The 21,711-nt window shown below is 44.8% G+C and overlaps 2 protein-coding genes across 3 annotated transcripts; both read left to right on the forward strand.

Moving 5' to 3' along the window:
• Positions 1-6,387: 6,387 nt before the first annotated feature.
• Positions 6,388-20,502, forward strand: LOC117589022 (eukaryotic translation initiation factor 4E1). Of its 2 annotated transcripts, none has more exons than XM_034280650.1 (6): positions 6,388-6,392; positions 15,153-15,158; positions 19,612-19,945; positions 20,004-20,100; positions 20,161-20,248; positions 20,319-20,502. In XM_034280650.1, exons 3-6 carry the CDS (start codon positions 19,638-19,640, stop codon positions 20,477-20,479), a joined length of 654 nt encoding a protein of 217 aa, XP_034136541.1. In that variant the 5' UTR covers positions 6,388-6,392; positions 15,153-15,158; positions 19,612-19,637; the 3' UTR covers positions 20,480-20,502. The 2 variants fall into 2 exon arrangements, with proteins under 2 accessions (XP_034136541.1, XP_034136542.1); XM_034280651.1 differs by lacking the exons at positions 6,388-6,392; positions 15,153-15,158 and adding exons at positions 8,026-8,030; positions 11,619-11,624 and having other exon boundaries at positions 19,734-19,945; positions 20,319-20,501.
• LOC117589277 (uncharacterized protein CG32395) lies at positions 17,338-19,021 on the forward strand. The gene is made up of 3 exons (XM_034281067.1): positions 17,338-18,276; positions 18,334-18,475; positions 18,825-19,021. The coding sequence occupies exons 1-3, from the start codon at positions 17,338-17,340 to the stop codon at positions 19,019-19,021; spliced, it is 1,278 nt and encodes a 425-aa protein (XP_034136958.1).
• Positions 20,503-21,711: the final 1,209 nt, after the last annotated feature.

A 21,711-nucleotide genomic window follows, 5' to 3' on the forward strand; every position in this document is an offset into this window, starting at 1 on the left:
CAAATGCATGGGAAAACAAATTACAATTCGTTTGCAGCAGTGGCAGTGTGGGGTGGATGGTGGAAAAGGGGAGCCAAAGCAGTCACTGCCAGTGGGTGGAGAGTGGAATGCAAAGGGAGCTGGGAAAATAATCCCATTTGTAAAAATTGATTGCACTTTATCGATAAAAAAGCGTTGCAGCAGCAACCAGAGACAGAACCAGTGCCGTAGCCATAGTCATAGCCATGGCCACTATCAGACCAGGAAAGACCAGGGACCCGAGTCACATAGCCATAGACAGAGAGTCGAGAAAGATGAAACACGTCTGTTAAGTGGAACGTAGAGCGCAGTAGACGTTGACCAGGAATAGGGGCGAGGCGAGTGTCGATGCTGGCATGGACGAGCCATCGAGGATAACGTAGATAGTTCATCTATAGGCCATACAATGGATGGGTACATGTGTAAAGCACAGATCATTAGTGTGCACTGACAGGCTGCTACGAGAATGGTGCTGTGCTGTTCTGCTCGACATTAAAACGTGATTAATGGACAGATGACGACAATACGAGTAACTCCAGACGGTGACTGTGACTATGGACAATCAGCTGTTGGTGGTCTTGGCCAATTACCCAGACGGCATTCATCCTTTCTCCTTGCTTTTTCTCTTACATTTATTGGTTGAGGGAATATTTTTTGTCTAGCCCGAGATTGGTCACAGGTTTCGCTTGAGTTGCGGTTTTTTCACTGGCTTTGGATTTGGTTTTCGCTGGCTTTGGCCAAACTGCAAACTTTTTGCTTACCTTATACAAAAATAAACCTAAACGGGGACAGGGGCAGGGGCGACTGCATTCAATGAAATTGTGGCCAAACTTTACGTTTCGTTTTCCTTTCTCTTGCTCATATTTTTTTTGTTTGTTTGTGGGTGCTACAAATGTTGCCAAACCATAAGACCCACCCCCATCCCACCCGTACGGAGAAGCTGGCGCTGCACTTGCGGCCGGAAATCTAAATTTACAGCATTACAACTTCCGGTAAGCTGCTTATTGGCATAGAAACTCCAACTCGGACGCTCAACGGTCGTCCACTGCAAATAAAATCCGACAATAAAATGATTTATAAATAAACGTTTGCCTTGCCATATAAGTTTACACAGTGCGGGTGTGGGTGCGGCAGCCATGCCATGACTACGAAGGATCAGAGGGGGCGAGGGAGCGGTCCTGCTTCGAATACCCGGAATGACTGCTCGATTTTTGCCATTTCAATTGGCCAGCTTTTGCCCGCCCTTGTGGCAGTGGCTGTCGACAGTGGACTGTGGCTGTTATCGGCTGCGCATTATTAGCATTTTGTGTGCAATTACACGTGAGTGGCGGCCATTTTGTGGTAGTTTCAAGTGCCCGGCAATCAGTAAAAGTAGCAAAAATTTAACTATTGTACGGCGAGTGGAGTTTGCCAATGAGTTATTAATGCTTCAGGTGAAGAGGGCACTCGGCATGCAAAAGTTACTTCATGTCAAGGGTCCAACAAAAAAGTAAAGCTATATCTCTCGGCATTCATACTTTCATTCACTCATTCATATTCGTGCTCGCAATTTCCCTAACTATTGTCAATCAACTCGACTGGACGAAGGAGGAAGCTTTTTGGGCTAAACATTCTTAGACTTAGTTGCTTCTACCTGCAGCTAAACCAGAAACCAAAACTTTGGTTTAACTTTTGCACTCCGTATTCTGTTTCAGTTGAGTTCAGAGCTAAGTTGGTAACAAACCAAAACTAGCTGACAATGCCAGTCGTACTGGCAGTTGGACCAACTTAGAGCCTCATTCAGGCCTGAGATGGGTGTTGCGGGCGGTGCTGTGGCTATGTGTGGGGTGAATGTCAATCATTTCTATCAAATAACTGAGGCACTTAGTGGAGCCAAAAACCGCTGGCCTGGGCGCCAACTTTTTAACAAACACTTCATGCAGAATGTTGTGCAAGTTCTCGGTTACCATCCCGAGCATCCAGCTTCCAGCTTCCAGTGTTCCATCTTCCATTTAGCTCTTAGTGACAAGTTCCCCTCTTAGGAAGCCTTGAAAAACCTTGAAACAATGTCAAAAGAAACTTCCTACAAAGGGCGACTTGTCAGAAATTGCGCATACGCCGCGCTGTCAGGCAACTCAACAAAACTGAGACCATAAAACCAGAGTCAAGTTCTGCGGTAAATTTGCGCCATTGTTTCGCATTCGACACATTTGATGAGCATTTCTTTCAGGCAGTCCAAAAGAGGCAGTAGCAGTAGCGGTGGTTTGGGCACTGAAATTTGTAAGGCTCGTGAAATTGAAAACTTTTACAAATTCAGGTCGGGTCACACTCAATACTCGTACTTATTGCAAATGCAAAATTGTTTTCCCCCACTGCTTGCCGCCGGGAAAAACAACATGGAAAATAGGAAGAGGCAGAGGCAGAAGCAGAGAAACGTGGAAACGAGGAAAATAAGAAACCAGAAGCGGGCCATAAAGTTAAATTGAACATAATTTAATTTGACTGTGAACCGCAAAAGTTTTGCGTTTTTAATTAAACAAACAGCAAAAGTGAAGGAATCAAAAAGCAAAAACGGCGTTGAAGACCTTTCAATGCTTTTAGCCATTTGACGTAGAATGGTTCCATGATTCTACCATCTCTCAGGCCTCTACCATTCGTACCCAGACCGCTCTGGAATGGGAGGCAGGCCAAGGCTTAAACATAAATCATGCTCGGCGTTGAAATTTTGAAAAATATTTTTTTTTTGCAGGGATAACTTTGCATTGTTGCTTGCTGCTTCTTGCTGTTGCTTCTGTTGTCATTGCGATAATTAATCAACATGGCGGCATAGTCCTAGGCACTGCCATTATCAATTACAGGATGATAAATTGTATGGCAAAAGAGTTCTTTCTTTAATAAAATTTATGATGCAATTGTTAAGAATCAGATAAATAATTTCAATGAATTTCATTGACAGCAAGAGCCCAAGCATAAAATACACAGAAAAACAACTGAAAAGAAATGAGTATCAACACACCATTAATATGGGAATACTCGTAATTATTTATGGGCACATGAGAGAGAGGCAGAGGCTAGCCAGTCTGCCATGTAGTTCAGTATTCACCAATCATCTTTGGAGTTCAATATTCTCTTAAAGTTAACGAACAAACCAAGCGTACAATAAGTGCACTTTATGCCATCTTACACATCGCATCAATCCTTTCATATTCGACACACAGAACCCAAATTGATTATGACACAAGGGAAACCCAAAAGCAAGGCATAATCTCTCATAATCCTTAATCAGTCATTATCCCGTCTACTCGTATGTACACACACAGTTTAGCAATTATTTGTAGAGTCTCTCTGTAATGTTGTAAAATTGTTTCTCATAAAAATAACAATTGAGAAATTATTTGAAGAGGGGTGAAGATGCGACTTGGTTGATATCAAACAACATGCCTTTTGTTTTGCAGTCGAACTTAATTGCAGTGCGGCGGTGCAAAGGAGAAGAGATGGACCCAAGAAAGTAGAGAGCCAACCGTGTAGGGAGGACATTGGCCACAAGCAGCTGCAGCAGCAGCTAGATGCAGGCACAGAAGTCAGGACTCAGAGCCAGATCGACGAGGCTCATGAGAGGGGAAAGACAGCAACAGCAGAAGAAAATATAAATTGCATGCGAGCAAGGGCAGCCATTACCTGATGCACACACACACACACACACACACACACATACAGATGCACAAATACAAAGCGAAAGAAGGATGTCTATTTCTGTGTGTCTCTCTGTCTGTATTGGTATGTATCTCTGGCAGGCTAACATGGCACATCCATGTGTGCATCTCTCCCTCGCTCTCTCTTTCTCTCTGCTGTCTTTTGTGTGTAATTAAACAGTGCTGTTGGCATGAAATAAAATATAAGCAGAGGCAGTCAACAACCAAAGCCCAGAGAGAGGGGTCGAAAAGGGTCGTCAGAGTAGGAGCAAAGAGGGGGGTATGGACACTGGCAAGCGGGGGAAAGGGATCTGCAGCAGAATCGGGGTGTAAAGTGGGATGCGGTTGGGTGAGGAAGACCGATGCGGAAACGTACAAAGCATAGCATGAAATTTTCTTGTCTTGGCATCCTGTCGCCGGATATGTTGCCTCAATATGGCCGCCGGATGAATGATGCGTGCACATACAGAGATACATTTACAATTACAGCAACATATATGCACAGATACAGATACAATTGCAGCTACAAATGGGAGACAGGAGGGAGGAAGATACATCCTACAGCTGAGCCAAGGACAATGGATATTTTATTGAATTGTGCCTTTTGGAAATGCGTTTTATACGGGATTTTATATTGTTTAAAATGTTGGCTATAAAGTATTTCTTAGGCCATTAGTTTGACACTTGAAAATTTAGTGCCCCGGAACAAGGTTTCATTCGAATTGAATTCAGCAGTTGATTGTGTGGCAAAATTCCTTTGGTGTAGTTTTTTTTCTCTACTTTCGGGGGGCAATGAATGGCATTCGTGGCATTCTCCTACTGCCCCCCAAAAGCCAATGTATTGGAAATAAAAATGGACACAAAAACTGTTGTGTAATAAACTTGAGCAATGCCCTCTGCCCTCTCTCTGACTCGGTGACCAACTTGCTATGTGTTGGGTGTGTATGTGTGTGTGTGTGTGTGTGTGAAAGATATCTTGGCTGAATTAATTATAGAGTTTCATGAAATTCTAATTAGGAGGCAACAAACGAGGGGCATATTAACCGCAGCCAAACAACAGCACAAGGACCTGCTGAACCGCTCATTAACAGGGATGCAACGACGCAGAGGGGAAATAAGCGAAATTTGAGAGTCCTCTGTCTGATGCTGTGCCGCTTCCGTGTTCGTGTCGCTGTGTCTGTTCCTTTTGCTACATGCTGCATGGTATTTAATTACCTGCGGTTAAGCTATAACTTATGCCGTCCACCAAATATGTTGTAATATTTTCCACCCTTTGTAAAGCTCTCTCGCTCTGTTCTGTTCTGTTCTGTTCTGTCTGCGGCAGGCAGTCGAGTCCCGGTGCACCGGGAAATTGCATGCAATTTTCTGCAGCTTGTGAGAAAATTGATAATAATATTAAAGTTGTTTCCGCAGCAGGCAAGTAACAGAAAGCAGCAGCACATGCACTGTACTGCAATGTAGGTGTAGAGCGCCATAGCTGGCCATGCCAATACCCTACTGTTTCAGATTCTCACAGCTAAGGAAAACCAAATCATATTAAAGTAATACAACGAAACTTTTGCCTTGTCTTTGAGCATATTTTTCGCATCATCACAAACTCATTAACGAAACAGACATGCCCACAGCACACAGCAACGAGTGTTGCAGCGAAGCATCCTTTTTTGTTTTTACGCTGCTGTGGAAAATTGCTAAGAAACTTTTATTATTCTCGCATGTCGCGCCGGCAACGCGAAGGCAGGGGTAAAGGGAGGGCACCCGTAAGGGGTCGCCTGATTGCAAAATAAATGCAAAGGCAAATGCATTTAAAAAGTTTTTCGAAAAACTTCTTGCAATGGCAGCAACATTTTCAAAATCGCTCAACGCATTTAATATTGAAGGAGTCGAAGGGGTAAGGCAGGGGGGGGAAAGGCAAAACCAATCAACTTGCTTTCTGTTGCATATTAAAAGTGACTGCAAAGCAATGTGTGGACTAAAGGGTACCCTTGATGAGAGTGAAGCTGGAAATTTAATAATCTCTGGATACAACAGGAGGGACTTTGACTGTATGTACAATATGCCATTGGTTAACACTATTTCTAAACATTTTCTATGTACCATTGTGCTCCACAAATATCTATTATAATGCGTATTCCGTACATTTGTTTGCTGGTGTCTGAATTAGTGTGTCAAATATAATAAAATTCAGAGCTCGAACAACATCAATAACGTGGCACAATTGTTGTTTGCCTGACACATTAAAATAAAACTATTTTTATGTGATCTCCAATGCTCTACAATCTCCAATTTTATGCGCTTTTGTTGCCAAAAAAATAGAAATGTACGCTTACTTTTTGGCGCTTACTGCTGATTGTTATAGCTGTAGTTTTACTCTACTCTGGTGTACTGGTGTTGGTGTAGCCATTTTGTTTTAGTTGGCAATTAAAACCGATTTCCGAAAATCGCCGAGAGCGGGCACCCAGCTCCTTGTACGCGGCTGCGAGTGCGGCACCTTCCGCAGAATACAACATTTAGCTGTCGTAAAAGTCACGCGCCATAAAACTGACAGCTGTTAAAATGTTGTATGATTCGGTGGGGCTGAAGTGTGAAACACACAGACACACAAACAGAGAGGAGTTGTGTGTATGTTAGTGCGGTGAAATTGCGGTTCCTCTGATGAGTTAATGTGCTATTAAGCAGAAAACCTCTTAGAATCCAAGCAGCAGAGTCGAAATGCAATAGAAATAGCGCTTGAAGACATTGAAATGACTCTTCGTCGCTAGCATTGTGTAGGTGAATGGTTCTATTCACGGTAATTGCAGCATAAAACTTACTTTATGCGACCGTATAAGTGGAAGAACTATCAATTATAGTGGGATTTATGGATGGATGAATGGATGGCCGGCTGCAGCATTTTAAGCCAAGTTTAGTTGCTCGGACTTCCATCAATTGTGACATGCAGCGCATCTAATATCCGCTTTTACTTTCTCCCCATCCCCCCCCCCCCCCCCCCCCCCCCTCCCCAATGCCATGTGATATTTTGACAATGGCTTCAATCATTCCACGCCGTCACATATGTAGCTGAAATCCGCTCAATATCCGCTGCACACACCCCCTCACACTGAGGGAGATTTCAGCCATTATCTATGGCCATTTCCGCATCATTTTCATTTTCATTTTGATTTTTGTTTCATTTCGGCTGGGTGGACGGGTGGAAAACTATAAATGTAGCAGAGGGAAAACCAAAAAAAGACGGAAAAACGACATGCATATTGATGTGGCATCATTTTACATTTCGGCAATGCATAATTTTAGGCATTGCGGTTGAGTTTTAATGTGGCCCAACTTGCCACAGGACATGGGACACGGGGACACGGGGACACGGAACACAGCTGCGAGAATGCATGGTAAATGCTTTATGCATATATCCGTAAAAATTGTAATTAAAATGAACAATGCTTGGGCAATGTTGAATGGTTCTATCCATTCCAGTTAAATGCCATATCAAACGAGAGACGAGACAATAATCGTTAGCCCAATCTCAGCACCACGGGGCGTATGATTGACGTTGCGTAATGACTGGCTGACTGCTGGCTGACTACTGCCTGGACTGGCTGACTGCCTGAACAGTACGAAAAGCTTTTGAGAAGGTTGTCGTTTTAGTCAACGGTTTAGTTGTAAGCCCCGGGAACAGGACTAATTTATTAGGGCCACGTGTAATGCTGGCAATTATTGAAAGCGTGAGACAAATAAAAATATATGGCAAAATCTATACGGTGGGGAGGAAATATAGTAGTAGGAAAGAAGAGCTCTCTGTGTGTGTGCGAACAAATTGCAGTTGGCCGGGCACGTTCGTGGCCAACAAATCACAAGCAATTATAGAAATTTAAGAAGAAATAGCCTGTCCAGTGGCCCAAGCAGCCAACAGCTGCCGCTGACACAGGACACGGACATAAAACTTGAGACTTGTACGAGTATTTGTTTAGTCGCACGGTCGCTGCGAAAAAAGCAGCCGACTAAATCGAAAATGTTTATAGATAAACGTTAAATATAACGTGACAGCGGACACTGGACACCGGACACCGGACAAAATGACAACGGACAGCAGACGGTGGAGGAAAATTGTATTAGCAATAGGACGCTGCGATTAGTGGGCCTCGTATTTCATCGTTTATCGCTGGGCGAAGGCCTGGAACTGGGCCTGGGCCTGAAACTGGAACCTGGCTGGCTGCCATCTCTGCTGTTTGCTGTCCGCTTCCTGTCCGGGGTTACACTCGTAAGCACTTTATTGTGAAATGTACATGAGCGATTATCGCCGTGTTCTACATATTTGTGTTCATTACAAGAGATTAGTGTCCTGAAATCGTTTTGTAATCCGTTATGGCTGTTGTTGCTGCTGCCACTGCCGCCGGGTCAGTGTCGATGCGACGCGCCCTATAAACTCCATCAATTTGCATAATTGCACTCAAGCATGTTTAATTTGTATTTATTGCATTATTACGCATATCAACGGACCGCAAATTCAACAACGACAACCGCCAAAAACGAAGAGCGCGCCAGAATGCCGGATTCTGGCCAAAAAACCCAGGATGATGCACATCCCCAGGATGATAATGATAACGATAATGATGCACTGCGGTCCAGGCTATGCAGCGCAAAATGTGGGAATTTCCACGATGTTTGGTTGAGGTTTCAGTTTCAGTTTCAGTCGGAATTGGACAGGGAGCGGGAATGCAGTTGCAGACTCTACAGATATTGTTAGTAATTTCAACTCTTGAAGCGACTGCCCTTAAAGCCTTGACACACACTTTAAGCATGCTCTGAAAACCATTTCAATTATAAGATAGTCCATATCGCCTTTTGGCATAAATAATTAAACTGCGGCCAGTCCACACACAAGTTTTGGGGCGTTCTATCTTTAGCTTTTATCTAATTGTTGGTTACCTTTTGTTAGCCTGGTCAAGGATAGCCAAACAATGTGTGGGTATTTATTTATGGCCCAGCGGCTAACAACCTCAGATTCCACGCCGCCGTTTCACCCATTCGTCGGTTCAACAAGTGGGCAATGCAGATTCAAACTACTTACACACATTTATATATATACATAGTACAATTCCTGTTAATTATTTAATTAAAACTTTTATCTTCTCACGCACACTCACAACCCCGCAGTCAGGGGTACTGGGACTGAGTGTGGGGTTAAAACAGCTTCGAACTTTTTGTTTCAAGTGAAGAAGCGACCAGAGCCGGAGCTTGAGTCTGTTTGGGTTTAGTTTTCCTTTGCTTTGCTTTGCTTTTTGCTTTCCTTTCCTTTTCCCTAAGAGTTTCCATGCAAATACTTTCTTCAGCTGGATAAACTGCAAAGTTTTTATCAAGTTGCTGCAATGGAAATTGCAATTGTTGTGTTTATTTAGATTTCACCGGCTTACACGTAGCCACCCTCCTCCACTCTCCACACTCTCCCTGCCAACCTTCGACGATTTTCAAGGGGGCCGCCGTACGACAGGGTTCGGTAATTAACATCATGAAGAGCTTTGGATGAATGTGCATGATTTATCTTTGCAGCCTTTTAAAACACACTCAAGAGGTTCATTAATTTTCGCTTCGTCTCGTCTCGTCTCGCATCCAGAGACACACGCAGATTACTCATACGCAACGTTGCTGTGGACAGGCACGGTGTGGAGTGGTGCTGCGTACACAACACTGAAGTGAGCAATTAAAAGCTCATTAGCATTTAAAATGTTCACACGAAAAGCTGAAAAAATTCATCCAAGCAAATCGCTGTGAGCCTTCACTAGCTGCCTCCTAGAATTTTCACAAATTAAGGGAGAGGAGCGATGGGGAGAAGAGTTCCCTGCGTCGGGATGCACACACCGCATGCTATCCTCTGTCGGGTCGAAGTTTTTATTAAATTTTTGTGTCGCCCCCAGTTGCAACAATCAATTACGTGGCCGACTTTTTATGCCCGACATTTATGGTTATTGTTTGGCGGCCAAACCTTGCCTTTTGCATTTTGGTTTTGCCGCGACGGGAGGGAAAAGTAAAAGTTATTTTTATTATAATATTTTTCAAAGGTGGTCGGGCCGAAAAATGATTGCAAGAGTTAAAATTAAAAGCAAATGTAAAATCATATTTCTATGTGTAAACTTTCGCCAAGGCCTCAAGGTCCTTGCCTCTGAATCTGCCTCTGCCTGCCAAGTGAAACAAAAGTTTTTTAATAAAATGTTTGCCTTTCCACACAGCTCGAAAACTTTATTGAGTGCGGCGGCGGAGCACCTTCAGCTCTCTCTCTCTCTCTCTCTCTCTGGCACTCAGATGCGAAAAGAAGCGAACTGCCAGGAGAAAAGTCCAACAGTTACAATAACAGAGCCACTGTACACAGAGAGAGAGAGAGAGAGAGAGAGAGTGCGGCACTGGCACAGGTACTGGCCGCCAAGCGAATCGAGGTAATCGAGTATGAAAATTGGAATTGAAGTTGCTGCCGCAACACACACTCTGAAGACAAAGGAGCTGGTCTGTAGTTCAGGAACAGAAACAACAATAATTGCCTGCTGCAAATGAAAACGAGCCGCCAAAAGACAAACGAAGGTATGTACTTTCTCTGTTCATTTTCACGTTGTGCGTGCGTATGCGTGTTATTGCAGCTGTTTTGGTCGAGGCATTTCCTTTTGCTGCTATCGCCAGAGCCATCAGCCATGAAAAACTAAACAGCGCCTGGGGCGCAATTCGCTGGCATTGTCAATCGCAGACAGCGGCAAAGTTCATTTAATTTTATCATCGATTTACGGAAACTCGATAAAAATCTTTGCCTTCCACTCCGAGGGCCAAGTCGCAGATTGAAAATTTATTACATTTTTATTGCTTTAATGTGCGCGATAATCGAAAATTTATTTAAAAAGAAGTTATAGTAAAGGTGCGGTGCGGTGGGGGGTGCTGCAAATAAGTGCCAGGTTAGCGCCGGCGACCGCAGGGCTTTCTCCCAATGTCGGAGGCGTGGCAGCATTTGATTTGTGGCCACAACCGCTGTGAACTCGAATGGCAACGAAATTTGTCCGTGCCCAATTCATGGCCAGGGCTTAAAAACTAGAAGCGTCATATAGATGTGCCTATTCCTATACCTATACCTATATAGAGAGAGAGAGAGAGAGAGAGAGAAGTATCTACAAGCAGCTTTGCATGCATAATTAACAGGCCAAATAAAAGCAAAAAGGTAAGCTCCAGCACAAGCTGAAAGTAGGACCAACTCTCCCCTGCCAGGAGCCAGCAGCCAGCAGCCAGCAGCAGCCTGTTGTTGGTTATTGAGCTGCTCTACCTTTTAGCTTGGGGGCAGGTGAACTTAATTTTAATTTCGTAGTAATTTCCTGGACTGCCTTTTGTAATTAGTTCTGAGAAAGGTCAAGTGTTTGACCTTTCTTTTGCAGCATTCTCGCTCTGTTTGATCCGTTCCCAAACGTTTCACACAGGCGATGTTCCCGGAATGCCAAAACACTTTCCAAATTCTGTTCTGGCATCAGCAGAGATACGGGAACAAAAAAAAGTTGGCTGGCTATTCAAACATTTGTGTTAAACTGCAGGTAACCAACTGCAAATAAGTTGCTAACAAACGACAGAGTCGCTGCTTCGGTGACAAAAGGGACCGAACCACACTCCACACTCCACACACTCTCTGGAGGATGTACTGAATGTCCATGTCCATGTGTGTCTGTGTGTTGCAAGAGTTAACATTGTAAGCCGCTTATCCTGAGCTAAAAATGTCTGTTTGTTTTTCGTAAATTTAAGCCGCAAAATGGCGCATGTGTGTAAGCATTATAAAAATATACAACTATTCAGCGGGCACACAGTGCAATGGTGCAGTGAGGCCTGCCCCTGCCCCCAGAGTATTCCGCACACGCGCCTCATGGTGCGACCAGGTGGGTGTGGGTCGCTCGTTAGGGAAAAATATGCAATTAATAGGAGATGTTTATGGCATTCATTAAATAAATATTACTGGTATAATTTGAGGCAATTCATTCACTTGGCATTACACACCGAATTCGCATTCGCATTCGCATTCGCATTGCAGTGCTCCTCCGCTTATTAAATATGCTTCGAAGCATTTGAATTATTAATTATGATTTAAATAAAGCAGCAAAAGTTAAAATGAGAGCATTCTCATTTAAATAAATATAAATATAAATATAAATGCAAATGCAAATGCAAATATGCACAAATGCTCCCTATAATCAGGCGCCGGCACCGGCAACAGTTGGACTGAACGATCTGAATTGTTTTCCAGCAGCAAGTGAATGATGTTCCTGGCTACGATTTCATTTAAATTTTGAGGGATTATAATGTATTTATGAATTGTACGGAAATGAAGATATTTTCACATAGAAATTCAATTAAATTCGAGAGTGTGCTGCATAATGATCTATTGGGTGGCGGGTGGATTTAATGCCGTAACTTGGTCGGTTAATTACAAGTTTTATTTATTTTTCCGTAACAATTGGTACTTTTATTTTTTCTGTGTCTGTGTTTTTGTGTGTGCCATTGTCCTTTGTACTGTGTGCAGCGTCAACAGCTGCCGGTTTGGGGAAAATACAAATAAAACATTTAAATGCATGACATCGAATGGAAATTGACACATTCAATTTGGCATCAATTTAGCCGGGCCAGCTGCAACAAATTGCCAAGAGATTTACAAAAGCCAGCAGCTGCCAAAAGCTGCCCCCAACACACATCCCGTATACTTATGTGTCCTCTTTTCAGCAACAGTTTCTGTTCCTACTTTAGTTGCTGCTTCTGCTTCTGCTTATGTTCCTGTTCCCACTTCAACTTCCACTCCTTTTCCCGGTTATCAGTTGAACTTTGCTTTTGCTGCAATTCAAGTTTTGACCGGACTCGTCTTGATTTCATTTTGAAGTTGGTCTCAAATGCAAAAACTTTGCTAATGCAGCAGCCATACAGACAGATAACCGGACAGCCAGCCAACAAGTTTGATGGCTCTGGCAAAAGTCAATCGCAATGGCAAATGCATTTCTGATATGGAAACATGGAATGGAGCTTGTGTTTCAGCTCCATCTGCATATCCTCCCTGCTTATTCCGATTCCGGAAAACTCCAAAGTTGCAATTAAAAAGTTCCCCTGGATCCGTTTTACAAGCGCATTAATACTATGCAACGCATAACTAATGATTTAATTTGTTCTCTGCCCGCCGCTGCTGCTGCTGCTGCTGCTGCTGCTGCTGCTGCTGCTGGCCCCTGTTCTGCCACTGTGTGTGTGCCTTGGTCTGAATCCTGGGCCTGTTTTGCCATCATTAGCAACTTAAAAATGATTATTTGCAATGCAAATTGTGCTGCTACTACTCTCACCCACCTCCTCTCCCATGCGGCACCGGTCCAGAGAATATGAAACGTTTGCCATCTGCATGAGAAATGCAGCAATTATGCCGGATTCAGAGCCAAAGAAAATGGGCAGGCAGAGCTAAGAGCTAAGAGTTGAGCCTTTAAGTCGGATTGAGTATAAATATGAACTTTGCAGATATTCTGCAGCAAAAAAATGCTGGGAAAAGGAAATAGTTTTATATAAAAATCTACAAAAAGAACACTGCAAATTCAGGTATCTTATGCAACATATGAATTTATTTATAGTATGCCAGTGGCTGAGGTTGGGGCTGACACCATTCGAGGTGCTAAGCATTCGCACACTTTCGGTTTGGGGGCAGGAAGCTCTCCCCAAAGATCTCTGTGAGAACTTTTTCTATAAACGTAATAATGACCTGAGCATAATAGACAGCAACTAGACGCAATACACACAAAAATTGAAATACAGCTCCCGCTGCACACATTTTGGGAGCAAAATGGAGGGACTGGGACTGGGACTGGCAGTGGAATCTGGGGTGTTGTGGCAACTGGCAGCTGGGAGACTGGGGGACTGCCACAGTTGTAGCTTTTGCCATTGCCTACAACGCTGCGAGGCGGCCATAATGTCATTTAATTAAACGCCAGAGAGCAGTTGTCGGGGCCTCCTGGCTGTTGTTTGCCGTGCGCTCACTCGATCTCCCTCTATCTCCTCGCCACTCCCGCTCTCTCTCTTTCTTCTGCTCGCTGTGTTACAGTATTTTTTTTTTTTGGTTACTTGTGCGCTGGGTCAACGGCGGCTAAACGGTTAACCAAAGTTAGCGGGAAGCCAGCGCTTCCACAGCCACATAATTTGGCCAGTAGGAGGAAGAACGGAGAGCAGCCAGGGGACCTGAACGTAGGACGAGGACGAGCAATTTATGTTCATTTGCATAGATATTAAAAATTGTTAGGAAGTCATTAGTAGGCATCAGTCAAATGACGCAGCCTGCATATAAATTAAGCATAATTTTATTAGGAGGACTCCACTGGAAGGTCAACCTCCTCGCACTTGACAAATGTCCTGGAGAGGCGGCCTATTCCCCCAAACAGAGGGAAAACAGAAACGTGTGCTTGTTGTCGTATTAATTATTAGTTTTAATTGCGTTTTGTGTGTCCTTTTTTTAGGACAAATCATCCCTATACTTAAGAGTATTTCCCGCTCCCAAAATAGTTGGAATAGAAACCCAAACCGAAAATCTCCGTAACTTTTGGACTCTGACCCACATCCACACACTCGTCGGATATCCTTGTTTGACTTTGCCTTTGGGGGTTTTGCTCGAACAACCCCAGAAATTGTGTGCAATTAAATACTTGAAACCATAATGTATTTTTCACAAGTTGAGCAATGTTGACCATTTGGTTGCGGATGTGGCCTAACCGAACCTACACCGACCTTCGTCTGTGTCCTGCCCCGCCTCTGGTTCTTCGCAGTGTAAATTACATGCACAAAGAAAACTCATTTGTAGTCGGAGACCCGAGGACTGCCAGCTTAACCCCACACTGACCAACAGTGCCGCAAGTCAAAAACTCAGCCACAAGCAATTTTATTCTATTTTTTCCCCCAGCCCCATGCCGGCTTTCTCCTCTTTTTGAAACTGTTTAAAACACATCCAGAGAGATATAACTAATTCGAGTTGCGTCTGCTGTTTGCTTATCAAAAATTTTAATTGCATTTTTTCTGTATTTTTTGTGTGTGTGTTTCCTCTTGAGATTTTGGTCCCGCGGCTTATCCGTTTGCCATAGATATTGTTGTGTGGATTTGTTTGGTTGTACACATCTGTTGTGTTAGCTGTTCGATTGCGTTTTACTTTTGGCCTTGCCATTTCTCGAATTTTGGCGAGAATACGCTAGAGAGGGGACTTGGCGCCGTCAAAGCTGGAGCTAACTCACGTTCTATCGGGCTCCCTCTCTGCCGCTGCCGCTGCTGCTGCTGCTCCTCCAAACTTCAGCTGGACTCCACCACCCACTTCCGTTTCCAGCAGCGTCCGCCGCTTCGGTATTAAATGGTGCGCGTAATTAGATTTTAAATTTATTGTGCTGTGTGCTGGTATTTATTTTGTCTGCCTTGGTGTGCATAACAATGCAATGGCTGCAATAAATAAATAAGCAAAACGTGAATGTGAATTCAATGGCGCTGGCACTCTGTCTCTCCCTCTCGCTATTTCGCTCTTCCTTTCTCTACATTTTTTTCTCTTTTCCTGTATGTGTGTGTGCCTCTGGAGAGCCCACAGAGAGCGAGGCTGAAGCATGGGGAAAAGTTTGAACGCTAAATTGAATTTGGCAATAGATTATCAGATTGATGCTGTGCTTGCCATGGGCTGCTCGCGTACGATTGGGCGCACTAGACTGCCATAATTTGTATCGGATCACGATTAAGATTTCACCTCAAATCAACCTGGAAGTCCTATGCTCAAATCCAGTCCAAATTCGAACTAATTTATGGCTCATCTTTGGCAAGTTTCGTGCCACAAAATTGCGGCAATGCGCCGACCAATTCATGGACTGTCATGACAACCGCAGATAAGTGCCACCGCAGACAAGACAGTGAGTGGTGTTTGCCGTGTGACACGCTTTGTGTGCCGTGTTGGCTTTTAAATGTACATAAATTCTGGGGCAAGCAGCGTGAATAATGAGCGCTTAATAAGGCGCCATTGGCATATTTTAAGGGCAGTTGCAAAAACGCCGCAGTGTATGTTTCATAATTTACATATTGCGAAAATATTTATGCTCATTAAATATGCGCGAAATAAATGCGAGTGCAATTGCATCCGAAATTGTTGCCGGCTTGTTGGTTGGCAAATTTCATAAATCACGAATGTTCAAAAATGGATGTTGTTGCAGCAAGTGCTGCTGTTTCAGGAGCTATTGCTGCTGTTGCTCCTTCTGATGTATGATGAGTTGTCTGCCAGCAGTGCCAGCGGCGGTATCAGCTGCCATATCCTGTGGAACAGCATGGCACAGATAGGAAGTGGGCTATAGATGGATGGATGCGGGTCGCTGTCGCTGTCGCAGTCGCAACCATCTGCCTTGTCTTGTTTACACATGTTCCAAACGCAAATGAGCCGTGAAACGCTGATAATGCAACAAACTGACAATTGACGATTCAACACGTTTGTCTCCACTTCCAACCAGGAGGGAAACGACACAGGCAGGCAGGCTTCCAGTCTTTACAGTGCTTTCCCTGTGCTCCGCTGGAATTAAGTTTAACAAAATATTTTCGCAGCTTTCGTTTGACTCTTGATTCATATCCGTCCCTCTCGCTGCTTGTGTGATTGCTCTTTGTTTTCCAGTTTTTCAGTTTCCCGGCCACAAAGTTCTGTTTACTTTGTGCCCGCCACGCAGCCACGCAGCCAACCTGCCGCTCTGCTGATAGAGCCATTGCATCTTTGAGAACCTCGGCCCTGTCTCTTGCTTTCCATATATCAGTTTTCAGCCCCCACTCCCGCCCTGCTGTCGGCAGCATTAAAATATGCCAATAACAGTGCCATTGCCAGTGCACTCCCAATGCAGGTTTCCCGGCACTCAAATGATGCCGTCTCCCATCAAAATGAGCTGCCAGCGAGTGGCAAGGGCAGAGTGGAGAGCTGACACTGGCCATTGGCCATGGAGCAGCTCATGCATGTCAGGGGCGGCACCGCACCTTCGGACAATGGCGCGAAATGTGTAACGGAAACCACAGGCGAGTGCACAGAGAAACAGTGAAAGGAAATCGAAGGATTGGGAGCAAGTCCGGCCACTGACCGGCTACCCAGCCCAGGTCCGGGCTCAATAATGCAGACAATAAAATGTTAACGTAAATGTTGCGTAATTAAATGTGTTTCCCGCAGAGAGCAAAGTAAAACGAGATTGAGATTGTTTTTCCTCCATATTGTTCGATGAGCGAAAGAGTGATGCGAGTCCATTTTGTTTATCGGTTTAAGGAATTCACAGCAGCAGCAGCAGCAGCAGCGGGCACAGCACAGCACAACTCACAATGAATGAAGGTTAATGGTATTGAATGTCGCAGCGGAAATCACTTGTAGGACTTTCAACTGAAGATTAAATTACCCATTAAGGCGGGGGGTCTGTCTTTTAGACCACAAGCTTTGGGCTATGGTCACCGTCGTCGTCGTCATAATATCGATTGAGCCATCAAAACTTTGACCGATAATTAATGCGCGTGCATCAGCGCTAAAGTGCGGTCATAATTCAAATGAGGACACATCCCTCTGGGGTCCGGATATGTTAGCTGACTGCTGGGTGCTGCCTGCTGCCTGCTGCCTGGCATGCAGTTGCCAATCAATAGTGTCGACATGAGGAAAGTGAATTTACTGAACCGCTGCACGCGGCTCTTCCTGTTCGGCATCGTATTGCTGACGCAGCTCTGTGGCCTAACCACATTCGTCTACGATTTGAGGCGGGAACGTTTCTATCAATCCAATACACTGAGGGTATATTCTGTGCTGGTTCTGCTGCTCCTCATGGTGCTCATTGTGGGGAACGTTTACTTCATAATCAGCAGAAACGAGGAATGGGTATCCATGGTGGGATTTTACGTGATTCTGGTGGTGCGTGTACAGAATCTCTTGTACAGCGGGGAATGCGTTAAACTGCTGAATGAAATGCACCGGATGGTGAGGCAACTCCAGACAATGGCACGGCATCCGAATATCTTTCGAGGGCGACATCTACTGCTGCTCGTGTTGGCTTTTCACACGCTCATTCGTTCACTTATATCGGCCATGAGGCGGGACACCAGGCAAACTATTATTTCACTGCTGATATTTGCTGTTCTGCTGGCATTTCTGCTCCAGATCACGATCAACATTTGCCTCTTTGTGGTGCTGATTGCCTGCTACCATGAGCTGCACCTCTGCACGCGTTGCATCTCCAATGATGTGAGAAAACTGCGACAGGCACAGGTGCTGGAGGGTGTACACCTTTCGGTGCTGGTCGAACAACTGCGCTGCATAACAAAGGAATTGATAGTCCTACGATCGCAGGTGTTTAACATTTCGCGGCGACTCATCAAACACTTTCGATTCCATTGGCTGTGCGCATTGGTACACGGATTTCTACCCTTCACATTCCTAACAGCCATCAATCAGCAGGATTTCTACTACCTCCTCACCTCCGTGCTGAACATTGTGTTTTATTTTACCATATTTGAGTTGTTGTCGTGGGAGTCGCGGCTCTCGCGTAGTTTCTGCCACTTTCATTTGATCAACTATCAGCCAAGCTTCGACAGAACGGTGAGAACGAATTAACAATTTGTAGTTCGAGTCACTTATTTAATTATCCATTCATAGATTGATGAGCTGGTGCACCAGGAAATCAATGAGCACATTAAAATATCCATCTATGGCATTACGCTGGACATGAAATTCCTCTGCCGCCTGCTGTCCCTTTCCATTTTCTTGATATTTGTGAACACGCAGAGCTACTGGCAGCGTCAATGCCAGATAGAACATGTTTCGCCTGATTTATAAGCACTTTATTTTCCATTTTCAGCTGTCAAATTAAAGTCAGAGACATTGTCTCCACTTTTCGATACTAGGCGACAGCCTTTCCCTTGCTCCTTTATTAGCATTTTCGGGCTGTCACGCTATCGCAATTGTTGTGTTCTGCTCTGCTCTGTGTGCCAGTGTCAATTGCACAAGTCAAAAACTGCCTCATAGATGACTTTCCAGATACTTTGCCGGCAATTACGTTGCCGTTTCATTGTTCCTCCAACTTGGCAGGGGAGGGGTTCGGTGCTGGGATTCGAACAAGCTTCATAATATTTTCACTTTTATGGCAGGCAACATAAAAGACGACAGCTCCGGCAATGGCAATAGCAACAACATCATCATTATCAACACCATCAAAGCGGCCAGAGTGGGGGAGAGGTCTACCTCGCCAGGACCTGCCGCCCCACTCAATTGTCGTAAAATCCTAGGGAAAAAAGCAAAAGAGAGGGAGCGCGGAGAGGGACACAGGGAAAAGGGCCAAGTGTGAGTGCGTAAATTTTGTGCTCTCCGGACTCGGACTCGGTGTCGGTGTCGGTGTCGGAGTCGCTCAAGTGTCCTTCCATTCTGTGTCATAAAATTAACGCTTTATATGAATGAAAGCATAAGGCGCTCGATTTTTATCACCAAGGCCAACGAGATGGCAACGAACGAGCTGAGCTCCAGAGCTCCTCGAGGCACTCGTTCTGGCTCATGAGAGCATAAAAAGTTTAGAGTTGAATTAGAAAGACGACAAGAAAGAGAGAAAGAAAGAGGAGAGATGAGTGCGTAAAGATGCTCAGCCCCCCCCCACCAAACGAGTGTCTAATTATTTACGTGCAATGAAAGTTATGAATTGGAGTAATGAACGAGCTGACAGAGAGAAATACGAGTCGAGTCCAAGTACTACTACCACATACCCTTTGGACACAAAGTTCTCTCCCCACCAGCATCCATCACTCTCTGCCTTTGCTGTCGCCCAGCTAGTCATTGCTCTCTCTGGGATTTGTTTAGTATGCTTGCTGTAGTCATACGACTAAACACATTCAAATTTCAACTGCTCTGAAATTTGAATTATAAATTAAACACAAATTAAACAAGCAAGCAACAACAAAACGCTGCCAGTGATGGCTACTGATCCGAAATTTGTGAACAACACCACACGCTCCACTTCCAGCACTGAGCTGGAGTCGCTTGGAGTGTCTGTTGATGCAAATGCTGCTGAAATGATTGGGCCGTTTATAAAGCATCCGCTGGAGCACACCTGGACGCTGTGGTACTTGCAGAGCGATCGCTCCAAGTCGTGGGAGGAGCTACAAAACGAAATCACTAGCTTTGACATGGTGGAGGACTTTTGGAGCCTGTACACACACATTAAGCCACCATCAGAGTTACGTTTTGGCAGCGATTATTCTTTGTTCAAGAAGGGCATACAGTGAGTAGTTCCATCAGATAGGTAGATAGAGCTACCCATCCAATATTCGCTACCTCAGGCCCATGTGGGAGGATGAGGCCAACAAATTTGGCGGTCGTTGGGTCATAGCTACGGGCCGCAGCAAGTTCGAGCTGGACAAGCTCTGGCTGGATGTGGTAAGAGCTTTGTGCCTGTTGGCTGTCATATCTGGGGCTTCCCATACCCACTCTCGACAGATTCTAATACTGATTGGCGAGTCTTTTGATCACACTGAGGAAATCTGCGGCGCTGTCATCAACTTGCGCGGCAAACAAAACAAAATTTGTACGTATCCCATAGGATCTCCTATGGCTCCAAAAACTTTTCCTGTAGCTCCTACACCTCTCTTTGACAGCTGTTTGGACTGCCAATGGACAGAATGAGGGGGCAGTCATTCATATAGGCTTGAAGTTGCGCGAAATGTTGCGTTTGCCGCCGCTCCAGATGCAGTATCAGCTGCACAAGGACTCGATGACCAAGCAGGGATCGATGGTTAAATCGGTTTACTGCCTCTAAGCCTGACACTGTCACTCCCAGCTGTTGTTTGTTTTAAAAATCTTTTAAAAATCCCAAAAAAAAATTCCTTGTTTAAATTTTGTTCAATTGCCATAAATGTGAACCCGGAAATGCTGCGTCTTTGAGGATATTTTGGGGGCGGCGCACTTCACGCTCTACAAAATGTTATGCAAACATATGCCGCACCGGAGCATAAATAAAATGGTTTATATACACACTTACAGTTTGTACTTTTGGGTCGAGCAAAGCTAACTAAAAAGTTGTGCGCTGCAAGTGCACAGTGACTGCAAAAGATAAACGTCCACTTGGCGCGCTTGGCTGGCCGAGCGAAAAACAAAAGACCTCCCAAAAGGGTCAACAATGGAGGATTTTCCGTATCCGTGTCCGTGTCTGTGTCGCTGTCCTGATATCTGCCACTGGCGTCGAGTGCACGACGCAAACTGGCAACAATTGAATTTTGATGAAAGGCCACAAAAAGCCCCGTGAAGACCATTGAAAACTCATTCAAAATAAGAGGCCACTGCCGCTGGACTCAGCCTTAAAGGATTCAGCCGAAAAATGTCTAAAAGTGCCAACAACATTTCAATCAACATTCAAATGGCAGCGGCACGTGTCACTCCACGGCAGACTACAACTTCATTATGATCAACTTCTAGCTGACAAAACTCATCTCTAGCATTGGGTGAACTCCACTCGACTCCTCGTTCATCCTCGCCACTCGACTGCATTTTATGCGGCTCAGGTGGTGGCGGCGGCGGGTAGCATGGGGAGCTGTTAAACCGAAACCGCATCAAAACCGCACACGTCCCACATGGCATGCAGCTACTTTTCAGCACTCCGCTAGCTCTCTGCTGCTGCTGTCTCTCTACCGTACACACACCGCGTTCTTACACCTTTGACATATTGCCCGGGCAGTGGCTGTCACAGTCGCAGTCGCAGTCGCAATGCCGAAGGTGCAGGTAAAGGTACATCTGGGACATGGCACATGCGAGGCGGGTGTATATATTTGTGTGTGTGGAGGCGGTGGTACAACACCGCAAACTTTTTGCCCTTAGACGAAAATTTACAAATTAGTTGCTCGAAACGTGACATCGAGCTGTGTTGCAGTTGCACTTGCAGCGGCAGCCGTATCTGCCTTTGGTCTGTGTCTGCTATAAAAGCTAAAAACTTTTGCAACATGCAACTTAATTAGGAAATAAATAAATTAGGCTGTCTTATGACAGCTACGAGTA

Source organism: Drosophila guanche, unplaced genomic scaffold (assembly GCF_900245975.1).
Source record: "Drosophila guanche unplaced genomic scaffold, DGUA_6, whole genome shotgun sequence".
NCBI lineage: Eukaryota > Metazoa > Arthropoda > Insecta > Diptera > Drosophilidae > Drosophila > Drosophila guanche.